The 19,657-nt window shown below is 42.2% G+C and overlaps 1 protein-coding gene across 1 annotated transcript in view; it reads right to left on the reverse strand.

The window, feature by feature from the left end:
- BMP6 (bone morphogenetic protein 6) overlaps positions 1-19,657 on the reverse strand; it is an 87,461-nt gene that overhangs the window by 13,530 nt on the left and 54,274 nt on the right. Inside the window, exon 2 of the mRNA XM_030971273.1 lies at positions 11,273-11,465. Within this exon, the coding sequence (XP_030827133.1) occupies positions 11,273-11,465 (193 nt within the window). The remainder of the gene's footprint in view (positions 1-11,272; positions 11,466-19,657) is intronic.

Genomic DNA, 19,657 nt, shown 5'->3' on the forward strand with positions numbered 1-19,657 from the left:
TAAATGAGGAAACAGGGTACCTGTCTCTCCTACCCACCAAAGGTTAAGTTCAGAAAAAAAATTTGATTAAGTTACATTTTATTTTTGGCCAACTGCTATGTCATACTGCCCAGCAGCTTGGTTTGCATGAGATCACACATGGAAAAAAAAGCACTTAAGTGTACTAGAGCTCCTAGTGCAGCTATTTTTACAGCATGGAGGCTTTCCTCCACCTCACTGGTAGCTGCACACTCTGTGGTTGACTCAGCAGCCTTTCCCACAGGAGTCTTTGCCACTGTTCCTTCAGTGGGAAGAGGGCTCAGGATCAACTCTGACCTTCACCTCCAACAGCAGCAAGCAGCTACGGTCAGTCAGCTGCTCCATGTTTTGGAAACCCTAAGGTTGAGAGATCTGGGCTTTTCCAGGCAAGGTATTTAAACAGAAATGTTGCTTAAAGGCAACTGCAAACAGCAGCTGCAGCTGTGACCACTCTTTCCCTCTCCAGTTTTAAGAGAGGAATGAACTTCTACATCATTCCCATCTCTGAATATGACTTAAACATTGGGCCTCTCCAATGCCTGAAGTCAACTATATCTGAAAAGGGCTTTTCCTAGCACCTGTTCTGACCTTCCTCCTCACACCAGTTCCTTCCTGATCTCTGTAACTCCTCCACACAAGGAACTCTCTAAGAGCAAACCCTTCTGAACATTGAAACACACAAATAGGACTAGTCAGGTCTAAAAAAAACACGCAGAGGAGGTCGAAAGTTTACATTCCCACTGCCTCGAACTTTGGGAAGGCACCTGGACATCAGAGAGCTGTAAAGCCAAAATGGTCCACATGGCATCATGTGGACCCCTGAACTCCAGGTAGGATCACCTACTACCCATGTTGTTCCTGAGAGATGTTTGCCTGACCTGATCTTGTATATCTCCAGCTTCAGGAACGCTCTCATCTTTCCAGGAAATTGAATGGGCTTCATGTGACTCCTCCTTCTTTTATCTAACTTAAATGTCACAACAATGTCCCCTTCTTATTACAACAATATCTTCAGTCTCTCCTTAAGAAGCCCTGTTTCATAGACTTTGACTTCTCTCATTGCTTTTTATTGACCCAGCTCAGATCAAGACCTCACTGATGCTGAGTACAGTGGAAGGATAATCTTGATACATCTCACATACTGTGCCTCTACTCACACACCTCAGAATATGATTTTGGCTTCTTCAGAAAACTCACACTGTTAACTCATGTTCACCTTGTGATCTACTATAATCCTTGGATTCATCCTGCTGCACTGCAAAGGACACAGTAATTTCCTAGTCATTCAAATTTCAATGATTTTTCATGTCCAAATGCAACTGTCCTTTCCACGAAATCAAATTTCCCCCCACTCCACCTCAGACTGAACCTCCACAACTATCAGATTACTTAAAATACAGACTTGCTTTCCAATGGGTATCACCCATTTTAGTATCCTCCACAAATATAATAAGAAAACTGCCTGATCAAAGAACAATTACCAAACAAGAACGAGCTATTTATCCCAGTCTGTCCCTCTTCCCTTTGGAAAGATTTTGATTCCTCTGTAAAATGAAGAAAAATGAATCATCAAGCTTTCCAGTCCAGTTAAGTCTCTGCAAAAAGTCCCATACAGGACTGGTTTTCAATCAGCTCTGCTATTTAGATGACTTTTGCATTGTTCAACTGGATGAAGGTTCACCCCACAAGTATTTTAGGGCATAGAGGATGTGCAGGCAACACTTCTGAATACCTTTTCTTTAAGCCTCTTTTCAATCAACATTTGTTGCCCAAGCCTCAGCAGGCTATGCAGAACTGTGTATCATTACTAGTTTCCATTTTGGCATGAAGACTTAAACAAAAAATATTCAGTCACCTATTTCCAAAGACAAAATTAAGGAGGAAGAAAGGGGGAAAGAAAAATTTACTCACAGAGAAAAACCTCCCAACTATTTAACTGTGTGTCTTTAACCACTCCTTTATATTTTTCAGAACAGAATCTTGCATGTCCCTCCTGTCCTTAAGAAAATCACCTCAAATTTGTCCAAGCAGTAAGTACTTGAAAATTGCTGCCCACAAAGGCTCAACAGAGATTCAGCTCTTAGTAACAAAATTCTCTGGACTTTTTGCATGCAGGGAACATACTTTCCCCTCCTTCCCCCCAAATACCATGAATCACCTGAGGAGAATCTGCTCTTTCCTACAGCTGTACAGCTAAGAGATACCCCTGCACCTCCTGCAAAAAAAGCCATATGATGTCTGATCTTGAAATGGACACTGGGAAATCTCCCAGACTAGCCTCTGGTCAAAGAGAAATAGGAAGGAAGGTTAAAAGGAAAGAACATGTCCTCTCAGCCCCTGGTCAAAGAGAAAGAATATCTCATTAGACAGGGAAAGGTGGAGGGTTTTTTGCACTCGTGGGGGACACAGAGACATGCAAGGACTAGATGGAGAGACCTTGGATTAAAAGTCTGCAGAGAAAAAGGGATTACAAAGATTTTCATCTGCACAACAAGAATGAGGCCTTATAGCTATGTCCAAAAGATAAATAGTCTAGGAAGCAGTCAAACACCATGCTGAAGAGCACTACACATAAGTAGCTGCAAGCCCACAGTCAAAGCAAAATTTAAGAGTGAACAAGAAAGTTGGAAATATACTGAACAAGTCATACAAAACACACTATTGAATTTCTAGTCATTAAGTGACAACATTGATCCTGTGCAGTGAGGCAGGCAGTGGCCTTCCAAGAGGAAGCAGCAACTGTGTATGTGGTCACATTCATGGAAGGGTGTCTGAAAGCTTCAGCTTTTCAGAACAGAGGTAAGATGGAACCTGAGGGAAACAGGAAGAGAGTGTGAGGAACAAGAAAAACTAGAAAAATAAAGGCTGGAAGAAATTTTTGTGCCAGCATCACTGAAGACAGAGGAAGAAGTATCCGCTCTTAACACAGGCTGAAGAAAGCAGAGTCAGTCCAAAGGTTTCATGCCCAAGCAACCCCAGATGTCTAGGACATCAAAGGACCTCTGGCACCTCCTTTAAAATTCAGCATACAGAAGATAAATTTCATCACCAAAACAGGCAGCTTCTTCATACTCTCTGTCTAAACCTGCCTCTGGGTTTTTACACAGCTACTGCCATCTCATTGTCAGTAATGAGCCCAACAGTCTCATCTGGATGAGTCCAGTTACTGATTTCCATAGGAAGGCTGCTGCAGGCATATTATGTATTAACCTTTTATTATTAAAGGGAAGCAAGTGAATGAGAGAAACTGAGGTGATGAGCTGAAACAACTTTCCTGATACAAGAGAGGATATTAAATAGGAAGATGCAAATTAGAGACTCCCAGCTCAAAACAGGAGGTCTTTGTTCTGCATCAAGGCCCTGAAGCATGGCTCAAGTCTCAAGAAATAAATGGGAGTGTTTCCATGGCCTTCAGAAGACTTTGGAGAAGGACAGAGAAGCAAAGGTCAACAGAGCAATCACAAGTGGCTGCAATAAACAGAATGGAGTACACAGTTTACGGGAGGAAATATGGCCTGTGTAATTCAGAAGGCAGGATTTAGCTCCAGTGTCCTCAGAGAGCAGATTTGTCAGATATAAATATCAAATATAGCTACTATTCTTAATGCTGGCCTCCCAACCATGTGCTCAGAGCATTTATAGGAGAAACAGCTTGCATTTAGCTCAGTGCTTTCCCCCTCTAAGATAAATATTTTGTTAACTGAAACCTCTGTATAAACCTTTCAACAGAACATCTCTAGGTGTTAATTCTTTTTAATTGAACACTAATTAAATTAGAATTCAGTCAAATTAGTAACCAGGTCAAGTGGTTTCTCTTAGTTACTATACTTAGTGAAATGTTCACATTAAAATAATTTCTCCATTCTGGATACACATTACAACATGGAACTTTGCTACAGGAAAAACACCAAAGCTATAAAAAGCTAAATTTAAAGAAGCATCTGTTGAACTAGTTTTTTTACTTTCCCACCCTCCCTGGCCTCCTCTCCCTGAGCAGACAGAAGTTTTACCAGGGAGACAGTGAGAACAAACAGAAATCTCACCTTCAAAATGACCAAGTTAAAGGTCTCGTATTTTAATTACATGTCTTGGAACAACATTTTTGGCCCAACTTCAAAGCTTGCAATTACCCAGGTGTTTAAAGGATTGTTACGCATCAACAGCCATTTACCAAAACATTAATTACTATAAGTCTCTAAAACTTTCCTCAGCTCAACCTTTTTGTTTACTTTTCTTCAAAGACAAGTTGACATAATAGTCTAGACAGCCTAGCAGCAGTTTCTCAAAAGGGAATTTTGCACAGAAGTGTGTGGGATCTACATTTTAATTAATACACTTTCTAAATACTCTTCTGCATACCTCAGGATCAGCGTCCTTAGTTTGTGGTGACATCAACTTTCTGTAAAAATTGTATTCTATTCTGTACATAGCAAACTAGCAAGATTATTTGCTCTTATCTACTTTCAATGGGCAAATAACTCTTACCCACAATTGACTTGGTCTTCCAAAGTTGGATGGAGCTCCACACAGATAAAACTTTGAAACTGCAGCCTCTTCAGACCTGTAGATCCCCCATCTTGCAGTAGATGTAAGCACTGCTTCAAATTTAAAAGTGTTTATTACTTATAGAATGGACGTTATGTGGAGCTCCCATGGCACAAGGTACTGCCAAGAGATGCAATACAAAACCTTAACAACTTAGTGTGTCCAAATGACCAGCACTCCAAAGACTTAACAGCAGCACAGAAAATTTAATCTATCAGTGCTCCCCTGTACAGAGAGCCTCAGGCAGGGGAATGCCAGCACCCAGAGTGAGCTGCCATGGAAAGCAAAGGCAGTCTCTATTGTTTCATGAGAAGAGAGGGTCAGTTTAGCTGTCCTGAAGAAGCAATGCCACCTGTGGGCCAGAAGGCCAGGAGAGAGGTACACAGCCTGTAAGAGTTTCTTAGAAACTAGGAAGGAAATATGAAGAAATGTCAACCTACAAATGAAGTTGCTTCCATGGTGGAAGAGAAGATGAGCAGCTGGGCACTGATTTGCAAGGACGGAGAGCCAGCAGAGGAAAAAAGCACAGAATGGAGATGTTGGGACATTCTGGAGGAGATCTTCAATTCAGCATAGGGAGGGGAAAGCCATCCTGGATGCGTCCAGACATGGAAAAGAACAAGAAGGAATGGATAAGCTCAGCCTTGCACCTCCACTGCTCTGTGTAAAGAATAAACCTGTGCTGAAAAGGCTGTTCTGTAACACTGTGTCCATTGCCTCTGGCACCAAAGTCTCCTAGGGCAGAGGGTTAAGTCTTCCAGACTCACCAGAGAGCAGCAAGGTGAAACCCAAGTTTCAGAGCTGCCTCTCAAAAAGGGTGGAAAATCAGAGCCTAGAACTACAAGATACCAAGACTATGGGAAGTTCAACCTACAGGTCCATGATAATGCCCAGTAAAGTCAACACAAATATCTGGGTGCAAAGGTGTGCCAACCCATTCAGCTTAAAGTCTTGAGCTTTACAGATATGAGGAATGAATATTTTACCAACTGGAACAGTTAAAGAAAAGAAAAAAAATCATCCCAAGTCACAGGAATAAGAAATGTATTTAACTTTTTTTAACTTTTTACTACAATTCTATAAGGAAAAGGGGCATTCCAGCTGTAGTGACAGCTATAGTACTACACTTCAGAGTTTAAATGCAGCTTGAGGCACGAAGATGGGGGAGAGGACAAAGGGGCAGTATTTATCTTTGTCCATTAAGTAAAGAAATAAGGCACTGATATGGCATTCTTTAGTTTAGATAGAAAATGCCAGCTGGTTATGGAACCAGTATGTTTCACCCAGAATAACTCTGACTTTCAAACTACTCTAAACCAACCAGCCTAAAACACAACAAATCACATACCCACAGTGGGAGCTGAACTGAGATGTGGACAGATGCCTCTCTATAGCATCATGGAAACAGCTCCATCATATACAAATATATGCACACTATATACAAATCTGACCCCAACTTGAAACAGATTGATGCTAGCTTTGTCATTTGTATTACACAACCCATTCCAAAACCCAGTCGAGGAGGGTTATTTATTTTCTAAGCTATAAACACTGCAGTTGAATCAATTTGCCCTTTAGATTAGAAGCTCGGATCACATTTGTATAAATATCCTGTTGCAAAGAGGAAGACTTTATTACCACTATAACTGGCAGCTAAAACCAACAAGCGCCTTAACCCTTAAGGAATTGTGTTCAGTAGAACAGGAACACGGTCCCCAGGCAGTTGCTCTACAGGGCACACTTATGTCCACATGTGTCTTTTCATGTAGGAGGAATCTTCCTGGCCATCATGTTCCCATATTTCATTCTGGGTGCAAACGAAACTGTTTAATAAACTGACCATTAACGTACCATATCTTCCTTTGATCACTAACACAGGCCACTGTGTTTTTCATAGATCAGTTGTTTGGACAGTGTGGGAGTGTTTTGAGGTCTACATTAGCAGGATATTTACACTTGAAAACATACTGATGATCCAAACCAAGGACTAACATCTTTGATCAACCATAAAATGCCTTCCCTAGTCCTGACCTGACACCTCTCTGGGTGAGGGCATGGAAATTTCGAGAAAGAAACTGTTTAAATAATGATCAGTTTTCAGGGACAAACTCATTTCTTCCCTTCCTTTGTAAAGGTCTTGTTTACATGGCATTCCACTCCCAAGAGGTACCAGAAATTACAGAGGTCTTTGCTGGTTCTTCCACAAAATCAGTCCTGCACTTTAGACTCAAGTCCAGGTGGCAGGTTTAGCTGTGTGTTGGTACCACACAAGAGAGGAAAGTTGAGGCTGTGTAGCTCCTGCCTGCTGAAATTAAACAGTCTGTCAGGTACAGCCAAGGTGGGACAAGCACCTGGAAGCTGACACCACTTGCCTTCCTAAACTAATGCTTTGGCAAAGGTTCCTGTTTCCTCCATGTTCCAAAGGGGGGAGAAGAAAAAGATCCCACCCTAGTGTTCAAATAGCCCAGTCTCTTAAAACTCTGGGGGATCAGAAGCTGAAGGGCAGCAACATCCGCCAGATGTGTCACCCATTCCTTCTCCCAGCATCAGCCCCTACAGCCCACAGCCTGTTCCAAAACCCAGCCATCCCCCTCAAAGCAAACCAGATGTCACCTCAGCCCTGCCTGGTGAAGCCTCTTCTCCACACAATCCAAAATGCATATCACTGATGCCTGGCCACAAGCTTGACCCATCCATCCTGAAGATTTCATTAATCTCCTCGCAGCATCCCACTGACAGCTCCAGCAGTTTGTGTTATGACAAAACGTGGCCGTTAACCATGGTTTGGTTAAAAAACAAAAGCTTTGTTTCTAGGCACTATTTTTCTTACCTTATGAAAGGGTGGAGGAATGGGGAGATGAAAATATTACTGACACAAGCGAGTCAGTATTAAAAATGTTTTCTTTTTTGAGAGAGAATGTACATAGACCACACTGTCCTCAATGTGAGTTTCACTGCCTGTAGCCCCCACAAGTATATTTTTCATATTTCTGATGGGACAAAGTCACATTTCTGCCCAGAGGTTTTATGCTATTTCAACCAGCATTGATCTCTGATCATTCATGCTCTCTTTCCATCCATGTCTGCCTAGAAGACAGCCTCAAATGGGCCCATATAGTCCCTGATATTAGCCTTGTCTACAGTGGCAAAAATCAGTTTGGTAATTCAGTAACTGGCAGAAGTTTTAGCCTCAGGCTTGGTTCCATTTTTAGCCATCAGGGAGCAGCCAGCAATGCCTCATGAATCCGTGCAGCAGCGCACATCTGGGCTGGAGTCACACGCTCACACTGTTACTGTCCAGATGAGCTTTTTTTTCCCTTTGCTCAAGTAATACTGAATTAAGCCACTTCATTACACTTAATTGGAGCCAAGGGATACTTCCAGGCTCTGAGCTTTGGTGAAGATTTGTATTTACTGAACATTTCTCTTATCTCCTGCCCTGCCAAACTTGTTTCTTTGACAGAAGCAGGCAGGATCCTTTTTCTTTATATTTTTCCCCCAGAGGTGCATGCTGCCTTTCCCTTGTAGACTCCTGGTTTAAATCCATACATGCCAGCTACCCTCTTAAGAATTATTTTTGCCCAAAAGTATTTTAGGAGCTACCAATAATTGCCCCAGACAACTGTTAACCTCATAAACACCATGATTAACATGGTGTCTTTGAACTTCCTCTGCAGACTGGAAATCTTAACTGAACAGGCACCTTCTGCAGCCCTTAGAGATGAATTGTCCTGACCAGAAGGAATATATGTCAGCACAAAAAGATGAAAAAAGATGTGACATCAAGTCCTCTCTCTCACCTGCTAGTTCACCAACTAGACTTCAAGATCTGTACAGACTCCTCCTCATGCAATAAAATGTCATAAAATGTCAGGAAATGTCAGGCTGTCATTCAAAACCATTAATCTAAAGGAAGCGTGACCCAACTTTTTTTAGTAGTTTTTAAGTCAAAGGCAGCTGTTATTTTCTGGCTCATGAGATGTTTTCTAAAATTCAACAGAAGCCTTACAAATATTTAGCAAGTTCCTTCAAAACCCAGTGCTTTCTTTTTCTTATAATTTAACCTACCAGTGTTCTGATCTGGAAAAGTGAACACGGCATTCCAAATTAATCCACTGAGACAAGAGAGGAGAAAAAAAAATTTTTTGGACTTTTTCCCCCCCAGTAAAAGCAACTAAGTGAATGAATGACCAAAATCCATAATCTCTCAAATAATATAGTTTCTTCAGGCATACCAAAATAATCTGAGGCATTTTCCCCCTCCAAGCAGAGATATTGGCAAACAGCTAAGTACAATTTTTAGTATTTGTTTTCAAGAATATTTAGAGGCCAAATTCCACCTAAGTCACCAGTGAGGGTGAATGTTTGTAGCCAATGGAGTCAGACCTCAACTGAATGTAACACTGAATATGCAATATGCAGCTTCTACTATCTTAATTCTTTTAAAATCTGCATATTTTAATATAAAGGGGACAATTAATAAATATATATGCACTTTTATATACAGATAATTTATATAAAATAGAAAGCCTACAGCCTAAAATAGAAAGCTGTACAGAAAATAGAAGCCTATCAATATATTAATAAAGAAGCACACATTTTCAAATATGATTTTATATTCTTCACATACATGAAAGAGTCCTTTAAGCTGAAAGGAAAAAAGAATGGAAAAGGGCATGTCCTTTCTACAGCTGCAGGAATCTGTGAGCCACATCTTGTCCACCTCTGTGAGGATGATGTGACAAGTCCCACAGACTCATCTGAAGTACAAAATGCTTCAGCCAAACGTCTCCCTCCTTCCCACCAGTAAAAGTAAATAAATAAAGCAGGAAAAGAAACAAAAAGGGAGCCCTGAGGGACTGGATGAGTCAGGGGTTAGTAATGAACTACAGACACTCATCCCTGGGTCAGAGGTTCACGCCCAGCCCCTGTCAGGAGGGACAGGGAATTGCTGGCAGCAGCCTGGGCCTGGAGGAAGCCGCGTTAGGATTCCCAGTCCCAGCGGCGGGATCCCCTCTGCATGGCCGCCAGCAACGGCAGAAGGAATGCGGCACAAAGGAATGGAAAGACCCAAAATACTCGCCAGCTCTTGGGTAGAAACCACCCTGGGGATCCCCACCAGGTGCTCCTGCCTCTGCTCTGTCCATTGGGAGGCCTCTGGCACCCAGGGATGCCCAGGACACGCAGATGCCAAAGGACATGTCCCAGCTTTGCAGGGCAATCCCATTTTGGTGTGCTTCTGCTACGGTGTGTGAAACAGCGATGCAAGGTCCCAGCATCATTGTTGCACACAGCCACTTTCAGAACAGAGTTTCTAAATTTGTTAGGAACAGGGTATACTAGGGGCCATATTCTGTACTTTATCCAATACTTTATTCTCTTTCCCACATTGCCTTGCTTGCTCAGTTTACTCTGAAAAAATGTTATATCCACATAAAAGTTGACAGTTCTCCTACTCTGTGCCCCACTTTGGTGACTGTCACAGAGCAGTGTATCAATTTCTTCCACAGACACTTGGCAGAGGTTTCCTTCCTACTCCAGAGGTGGGATCTCTACTTCTGCAATCTGAAGCAGACCAACACTCACCATTTTTCTGCAATGTGTCTCCAAATGAGCAATATATCTAACATCTATGAAATCTGCATGACTGTCTGGACTTTGATCAGTTCTTCAACTGGGCACTGATGTAACTAACATCCTAACCAGCATGGACAACACCCCAGGAGGCACTCCAGTAATCTGCAAGTTGAAGCACAAAGGGAACACTGATCTCCCAAAACCCATACTTGCTTCCCCATCACCTATGTAGCCAAGTATTTCTCTCTTTTCCCCAGAAGCCACACTCCCCACAGAACAACCACGAGCTATTTGATGTTGCCCTAAGAACTGCCAATCATCAAAGGCTGATCCCTCCAAATGGTAACAGTGGAAAGGCTGGAGAAAGAAGGAGCAGAAAGGAAAACTCCCATGAAGACTTCAAGGAGAAAACAAATTGCACTTTTTTCAAACACTGCTGGTTGTGATTTTTTTTTTAATGCCTGCAGCAGAGGAACAGTTACAGTCCTGACAAGTTTCAGTAGAAGTAATGAAACACTTTTGTACCACAGCATTACTCTGACATTTAATTGACCATGTATTTCCATCTTTTAGCCTTACATGATTCCTCCATCTGAAACATTACTCTTTTAAAATTAATCACTCCATTTACACTTGTTTGGATTTTTGTGTCACAGTTTCTACCCTGCCTCTTTCACTTTTCCTCTCTCATTGCCACTGAAAGACCAGAATTTATTTTGTACCTGTGGTCAGCATGTTGAATTTTCTTCTGCTTTATTTACTTTAATATAAGTCCAGCTGAGAGCAGATCAAGTCTGAGCCAATTACCAGTATTTTTCAAACAGGCTGCTAGTATTAAGTTGAAAGGGGATATGTGAATTTCAGTACACAACAGCAATGCCAGCAGCGCTTTAAAAATCTACTGCTTCTCAGCAGATTCTTTCTTCATTTAAAGACAAAGCTTGCAGCTAAGTCACACCCTCATTCACACCCTACCATGCCCATTTCCCATAAGGAAAGGACCATGCAATAATATAACCCTGTTAACATGAACAAACCTATATTTATTTTCAGCCTTATCAATATTATTGCATAAGCTCAGCCTTCTCCAGGACAGCAGCTGGTGGCACAGAGCAAGCCCCCTCTTGCATACCTGTTCTGATGTTCCTGCAGCACCTGGTAGATGCTGATAAGGAAGGTTTGGTTTTTAAAGCTTCCCAAAACGCAGTCCTTGTAGATCCGAAACTCAGCAGCTGTGACGGCCTCGCCCTCAGGAATCTGAGACAAATTAAATTTGAATTCCTTGTGGTGCCGCTGGTGAGGCGTGAACTCCTTGTCATACTCAACTGCAGATGGGAAAAGGAAAGAAAAGGAAAAAAAAGGAACCATGACTAAAATTTAACAACAAAAGGTTTCTACATGCTGCCACCTGTTCCTTCAAAAAAACCCAAGAATCTTGGTTTTTTCTCCAAAGATAGCCCTGGTGAGTGTCAGGAAATCTTAAGCAATTAAAGCTTTGCAAATACAGTACTAAGTGAAGATGAATGTTCCTCCTCTCTAGCCAATTCCTTTTGGATTTCCTATTTTTTAAAGAAAAGCCAACTTTGACAGGTGAAATATGACCATGCATTTTGCTCCTGTGCAAAACTCTGAACCTTGTGATCACTCCCAGCATTTTCCACCTGTGGCTCTCCAGGTTCTTTACAGCATTTTCCTAAGTCTCATAGCTCTCTTCCAAGAAAGGAGACACACAGTTCCATTTTGCTTTAGCACACACAGGCACAGGCAGAAGCAAGCGATAGCACCAGGTCAACCAATTCCCTAAGTGCCCTAACATGTCCTGTTTTCTGGTTCCCAGGTTTGCACACTAGCCATTGGACCACCTTGTGAGCGAATACAATTAAGATGACATTTATTTTCAGGGTTAAAGCCAACCAGAGCTCCTCCTCCTTTGCAGAAGCTTATTTTAGAAGGAGAGAGCTGAAGAGTGACCACTTTTAGTTTCTGGTCTTAGACCTCCTTGGGTACACTCTCAGGCATAGGATTTAAGACAGACACAAAGCAGAATTCCTCCTTCTTTAGGTCTCAGGATTTGCATTTTTTCTGTTTGAGACTCCCTTTGCAAATTCTGCTTCCAGTCCCACTCTAGAATTACTTGATTACATCTCAGTTTAGTCTGACTTTGATTAATTGTTTGTTATTTTTTCTAATTTTCTACTAGAAATTGCTTAAAACAATAACATATTATCTAAACATACAAAATTACATCTTTACAAGCCTAAGGGGACAAAAAGTAAAACCAAAAAGCCATTCCCACCAGTGGAACTAAGGAGGGGATGTCAGTGATGAATAAGTCACCATTACATTATCATTAGGGACATGATTACATGCACGGGCAGCAAAGGAAGAACAGATCCCTTTTCATGTTTGTCTTTGTGGTTACTTTTTGTTGTTCCCCCCTGCTTCCATTTAATACATCAGACTGCAAAGGCGTCCACAAGCCTACTCTCACAACATCCCTATGAGGTAAGCAGCAATGCCTGTTCTCCAGCTGGGATACTGAGTCACCAGCAGAGTGACTTGTCCAAGGACAGGCGGCGGAGGCTTGCAGCGGAGCCAGGAATGACAGCCAGCGTGCCTGAGGTTCGGCACTTTATCCACAGGTTACCTCCCTGAAGAACAGACATCTCCCAGCTGCTGGAAACAGCCTATGGACACTTTCCCCTCCACCTTGCCCAACTGCCTGTTCCTCCTCATTCTCCAGTCACAGTTTTGTCCATCCTCTCCCTTTCTTTTGGCAGCCCTTCCATGTGAGCTGCCTCATCTGGCTGGGCCCACATCCCGGCTCCCTGTGAGACAGTTAGTCACATCCTTCTCTTTGAAACTCACCTGGAAATCTTTTCACCTCTGCATGACTGCTGCCAAACGTTCTGTGGGACACCACACTTGTGTTAAGGGCTGCCACAAGGCAAACAGGCAAATTCTCAAACTGCTGTCAGAGTCAGACACCGCTGCCAATTTTGTTAGTCTTGCACTGCATCTGTCTGAGCAGCTCATACGTCAAACAACAGACAAAAGAGGGTGACTGGGCTCTATGGCTTCCAGAAATGAGGTTATGACACCCAGCACCTCCATCAGAGACTGCACTAAAGCCAATGATGGTAACACACTCAATCCCAGTGCCACCAGGAATTACCTCTCTGGCTGTTGGTTATGGGTGATCTGGGCTTCCCTTTGGAAGACCTTTGGAGACCTGCCCCTGTATTTAATGAGGATTGATTCCAGCAATACTGGACTGGTTGGTGTCACTTGGATGTACGCCCTCTGAGACAGGACCTGAGCTGCCTAATCACTCCCCATCCTGAGGAGAGTCCCACAGGATGCACTTCCCAAAAGAGAGGAGTCATGTACTATGAGAACCTTGTAAGCAGCCAACCAATGAGAAATGGCGCTGGGCTGCTTGCAGCAGGACGTGCCCAGCTTGGCCTGTTCACTCGTTGCTAAAAGACGAGAGGATGTAATTAATGGTGAGGGAATGTCTAAATCCAAGGGTTTGGAGAGGCACACATATGAAGCAAGAGCTCTCAAATTAGAACTCACTACATCCTCACTCGTGGGTGCAGAGACCAGCTGAAACCCACATCCCCTTCCGTGCTGCCACAGGGATGAGCTGACCTATGGGCGAGGTGCAGCGAGGTGGCTTTTCCCCAGGCTCACGGCTGAGGGTGATAAAAGAAGCAGGAAGAGCAAGGGGAAGGACACAACCAGGATAAGCAACAGAACTCCATCAGGGTGCCAGAAAGCTAAAATTACACCAGAGACAGCAAAGGAGTCATTGATGCTTCCTGCCAGCTCTTGTCCTACATCCAGATGTGATACGGTCTCTCCTTGTGCACGAGAGAGCCTGGAGCTGTCCCACACAGCACAGAGCTCAAAATGAGCCCAAACATCATTTTTTGTTGTTCCTTTCTGACCTCAAGCTGGCTACAGTGGCCTGCCCTCCACTCATGAACCACAAAATGTGCAGTTTAAAAGTGATATAACCGAACTCTAGTCCTTCAAATCAGTATTTTCCCACACTCCTCTCCTAAAACGTCAAACACAAGTCACAAGAGGAAGAAAAGCCCACCAAAACAACTACTGCAGAGTATGACAAGTAGCAGCAGGTATGATGCTTGACTCCAATTACCCTTTCTCAGTTTATAACTTGCCTGATATATTCACAATAGTATTTTCCTGTTTTTTTCAAACTTTCTTCCTTTATCCCTGTTCCTACCCAAATACGCCGCACAATCATAGAAGCTGACTCAACTGATTACAGGGGAAACATTCAGACTGATTTCGTTATCAGGCTTGGCAGAATAAACAACCCGAAACACACAAACAAGGAAATCTTTTTTTAATCCTTCAGATTAAGCAATTTAGCTCGTTCTGTTAAAAGAAAGGCAGGTTTCTGTTATAAGAAAGAAATACTGCTAAGATGATGGTGTCCTCCTTCACTGGGATCAGTTCAGAAGCAGCCCAACAACATCACAGGATGGAAAAAAGCCTACATTAAGCTTGTATGAAGCAAGTATAAAAGTTTAATGAGTTGGAAAGTTTTTCTGGCTATGTATCTTCCCATGATACAATGGAGGGTGGATTTTTTTTCTTTGTGGGAGTGGTGAGATATTTAAGTTCTATATACTCATTGTCACCCCATCAAGCTAATAATCAACTGTTTTCATTCAGCAAGACAGCTTAAAAATAAAAAATGCCAACAGTCTTTCTCTGGGGGCTTTTTGCCCCCTGGAAACTCTTCATTTTTAACAAAGAAGTCAAGTTTTAGAACAGTAAAATTTGGAAAGGCAAGATTCAAGCTGCTGGTTCCCAGGATTACCCAGTCAGGATTGCTATTGCACTACAATGCATCGGATGAGCTTGTATTCAAAATATAGACAGCACACACCAAAATGCAAGGCAACAGCAAAAAGCAGAAATCATTTCTCAAGCTGCTTTCCCGTTATTATTTTTTCCACATGAATACATTTGGGTCAGTCTGACCAGTGATGTGAAATCCAAAGCTAATTTCCGTCTGACGATGGACATAAGAACGTCCCAACTGTGCAAAGCTCTTGCAGGGAAAATCAGGCAGCTCACAGTTGGGGCAGGTTGGAAGGTAGAAGCCCTGAGTGGTGTTGGGCCCCCATAACCTTTTCCCAGAGTGCTGGCTGGAACGTTAGGACCAAGCCAGGTAGAACCAGTGTGAGGTCAAGGCAGGAGTTTTATAGCCTATAAAACTCATCCTCATGATCAGACTGTATTATCCCAAACATTACTATTCTTTTGCTGGAGTAAGTCCTTGGAGGTTACAAATCCAGGCCTGCACATATCAGGGCGAGTTGGAAAAGGAGATGGCAAGCAGATTTTAGCCCATCACGAGCCAGAGGGACTGCCCACTCCACCATGGGGGTCTGCCCCCATTCTGGCTGGTGGTTGCTCCTTTGCTTGCAATGCAAAAGAAGGTGTGAGCTCTGGACATTGGACTTACCCCGAGTTTTCACTAGAGCCCATTTCTGAGCAGACTGCCAGAGCGTGCAGAAAGAGTTAACAGAGGAGCCTGCCAGTAGCTCTTTACATTCCCCTTAACAAATATTTTTAAATACTATACAAACACAGCACTATTGTTGAGCAGCTAAAAAGGCAAGAATGGCAAAATTAGGGTTACTGTGGTTTTGAATTTTGTGTATTCTAATTCTAACGCAGTGTTGCAATAGCCAATTTCAGCACAAAATGTCCCTGGTTTAAAAATAGCGTGCTGCTTACAATACTTGTTACTTTAAAAACACTGCACAGAAAAAAAAATTAATTGAGAAATTAACACATCTATTTTGGCAACTACACCATCCTACTTCTATTTGACTGTGTAGGGCACACCTTGGACCAAAGGAAGCGTAAGTCTAATGACAGCCATGGAAATAAATTCTCCTTCTGCTTTGGAATTTTAAGCATTTCTTTTTGGCTCTAAATCAAACCACTATGCAGAAATAACAGGTCAAGAGCCTTTCCTGAGGAAACACAATTTTCACTTAGAACAGCAGCAGCAAGTATCATGATATCTGGTGATTTTCTTCAGTTCTCAGCTGCTGAGAAAAGTGTTAGGTCAAGTGTTCAGGTGAGAATTAAAATAATGGCTTAAGAAAGTTTCCAGTTCCAATTCTAATAAAACAAAGCCAAAAATACTAACCTAGAGCTCCAGAAGTATTTTTTTTAAAAATAAATTTCCTATATAAATAATTATTATTTCCATGACAATGTGCCTTGGAGGGCACAGGGAAGGAGTGGGGTTGCAAATTAATAAGACAGGACTATTTAGGACATTCTGCATCTGTCTTGACCCCAGCAAAGCTGAAACTACCGAAGAATCTTTTGCACATCAAGATCTTTAATGGTGACTTGGTTTGCAGGGCCACATGCTCCAGGAAAAGTAGCCAGGATTCACAGCCTGCTTATGCAAAGTGAGTTTTGCATAAGTGTTCCTGAATTCAGTTTGAGAACAAATGTAAGTAGTTCCTATTTATTTCTTCTCAGCCTGTACACGTGACCCACTCCCAAATAAAATGAGAAAACATCTGAAAACTGGAATTGCTCACAGGAGATTCACCACCACATCTACATAATCAGCACAAAGACAATTCCTCTGTATTACATCATCAATTTCTGCTCAAATCATTAGCATTTATCACATCTGGAGCAATGAAGAATGTATTATGCCTCAAATGCTTTAAGCATTACTAAAGCTCTAACAGTCCCCTCTAATAAATGGACCATGTACATATGTGACTGATCTATTGCTGTGAACCTACAGTGGCATCACCAGAATTTCTTCAATACCGGCAGACAATAGCTTGCACGGAACAAAATTCATGTCACCTTAAATCCCCCCTCCTTGATCTTGATCCACAGTTGGTAGATGCCTCTTTTGAAGCAAAAGAGAGTAAGAATGTGAAGGTTTGTACACTCAATCTGAGGGATGTCCAGCTTTAGAGCAAGACTCAGTCTTCATTTGGGTCTTATAATTTGCCTTCTGTTTCACAGTGGATCTACATGGATGGGGTCTGCAGCGCATTCTTTGTACTCTGAAGAGATGCCCACAATGTGTCTGAAGGCTTGTTTGTGTTTTCCAAATCCATCAGGTCAATTTAAAAAAAGATACCAAGTCTCCCAAACAGTCCCACATCTCTGACAGATGATCACAACTGCAGAAGCATTGTTACTGTTAAAGATTAAAGCTGACATTTCTTCCTAAAATAAGCAGCATTTCTCAAACACTGTTTAAAAAACTGCAGAGTACAACCCAAAGAGCACAATGTACCAGTTTAATGTCTTCAAATAGGAAGGAGAGAAGACTAAAAGGCTTTACACAGGTACTTTCTGCTGTTTAACAAGGAAACAGAAGTTACATTGCTCTAGGTGGACCTGCAGGTTCAAGAGCAGGTCAGCAGCAAAAACAGATGTCTCCAGAAAGTAGTGAGGATGCCTCAGAAAAGGATCACTGCTGCCTGTTTTTCACACTTTCACGTATACAATGTGTGCCACTGTCACTTGGGCACCAAGATAAAGAGAAAAGTGGTTCATCCCACTACAGTGACACCCAAAATCCACTACAGCTTATGGACAGGACTGATCACTTTCTCTTTACTGTAAAGGCCCAAAAGAAAGCAAAACCTTCCCCTTTTCAAAACTATGATTTATTAACAAGCCATTTCACAGGTGGTGAGAAGGACAATTGTTCAAAAGTGAAGAAACTCAGATGAGACGTTAAAATCTGAGGTCTGAAAGCAAACCCTTCCCTGCCCAACATGCACAAGAGGTGGAGAGATAATTTCTTCCCACCTTGCTCTCAGCCCAGCAACTTCAACTACCTTCTGCAATCACAGCAACTCTACACAGCCTCCTAGAATCTCCTAAAAAATGAGTGTTTCTTTTGTTTACCCCAGTCATGATGAGGGATTCATCGCCTACATCAAGTCCACTGCCCATTGCTTCTGCTGCTGTGCTTCTATGTGCTAGATCTTCCTAAATTCCCCTGTTCCTTCACCATTTCTGAAAAGCAGAATGAGGAAAAATAACTAATTCCAAAAAGAAGCAGTCCCTCTGCTTCTCAGACATCTCCCCTGGATTTTCAGTACAGTATCCCAAACAAACTGACCAAGGTTTGCTCTCATGAATAAGAGCATGTAAAAGTTTGCCGGATTTCCCTGATGAATTTGTCCCACATTCACAGGGATAAAAGGCAGTTTTTAAACATAAAACAAAGTCAAGATTCCTACGGTTCAGTCTGGCATTGCACCATTTGCTGATCCCTCTGGGTCCAGCTGAGGTGGGTTAGACACAACAACCAGCTGTGCAACCATAAATTTAATGCAATTTTAACTCAATGCCCAGACACCTTTACAGTAATATGAAGATTCAAGGCCAACAAACTCCAAAAGGATGCTTTCTTCAAAACAGCTCTAATATCACATCTGGACTGACACAATATAAAGTGGAATTATTCCACTGGCTTTGGTGGAGTGATGCCAGTTTACAATGGATGAAGACCTGGCTTTACGCTCAATAGCTGAGTGTGCCAGAAAATAATGACTCAGAAAATAACCCATCATTAATCCAATCCCAATGTAATTATGGAGATTAAATTTAAACAATAGCAAATTTCTTTCTAAACATAACACTCTACAGAAGAGCTTCAAAGGAGGAGGGGTTTTTACTTTTGGATGAAAAATGCAACTGAGCTCTTCTTTGTTTCTTTGTGCTGGGAATCAAGCTGGAATCAGCTTGTAAAATCAGATTAAAATAGTTGCACAACAGCTTCCTTTCAGGATTCTTGAACCAAAGGCAGTCTAAAAATCAAAATAATGCCCTAATCAAATCCATAATACCCATGGGACACCAGAAAGTACTAAAAAGACATTTTCACATTTTCACAAAGATGCCTACTGTATGGCCAGTAAAACTTTTCCACTCTGCAATGGGAAGAGACAGCAGTGGGGACCAGCCTTGCTCTAGCTCATGATGGGAAAAGCTAAAGCAAAACTGAGCAGAAGGAGAACCCTTGGCAAAGTGCTCAGGGGGCGGCTAAGCCAGGAGGCTGACTGCAGATCACCAGCACCTCTGCCACCAGCACTCACTTTTGGGCTTCCTGAGCTGTCCCCCTTGAAATAACAGAGATCGCTTTGCAACTGCTTCCACAGCCGCCTCCTTCATTCCTTCCCAACACAAATGTTAACAAAGCTGGTGTTTTCTTTCCATATGCTGGCACATATGGCAGGTCCCTGCACTGCAAACAGCGTTGTATCTTAGGAAAACAAAACATCTTTTTGCTTAAGAGATGCCAAACTGCTTTATCAAAGGCACTACTGTTTGCATTTTTGTGGCAATATTAATGCAGTTCCCACTGAGAAGCTGATAAAGACTCTGACTGCAAAAACACCCCTCTGGAAGAAGTGATCTGAAGCTATTTCTGTATTTCGTTTCCAAATAATTTGTGATTGAAATA

Source organism: Camarhynchus parvulus, chromosome 2 (assembly GCF_901933205.1).
Source record: "Camarhynchus parvulus chromosome 2, STF_HiC, whole genome shotgun sequence".
Taxonomy (NCBI): domain Eukaryota; kingdom Metazoa; phylum Chordata; class Aves; order Passeriformes; family Thraupidae; genus Camarhynchus; species Camarhynchus parvulus.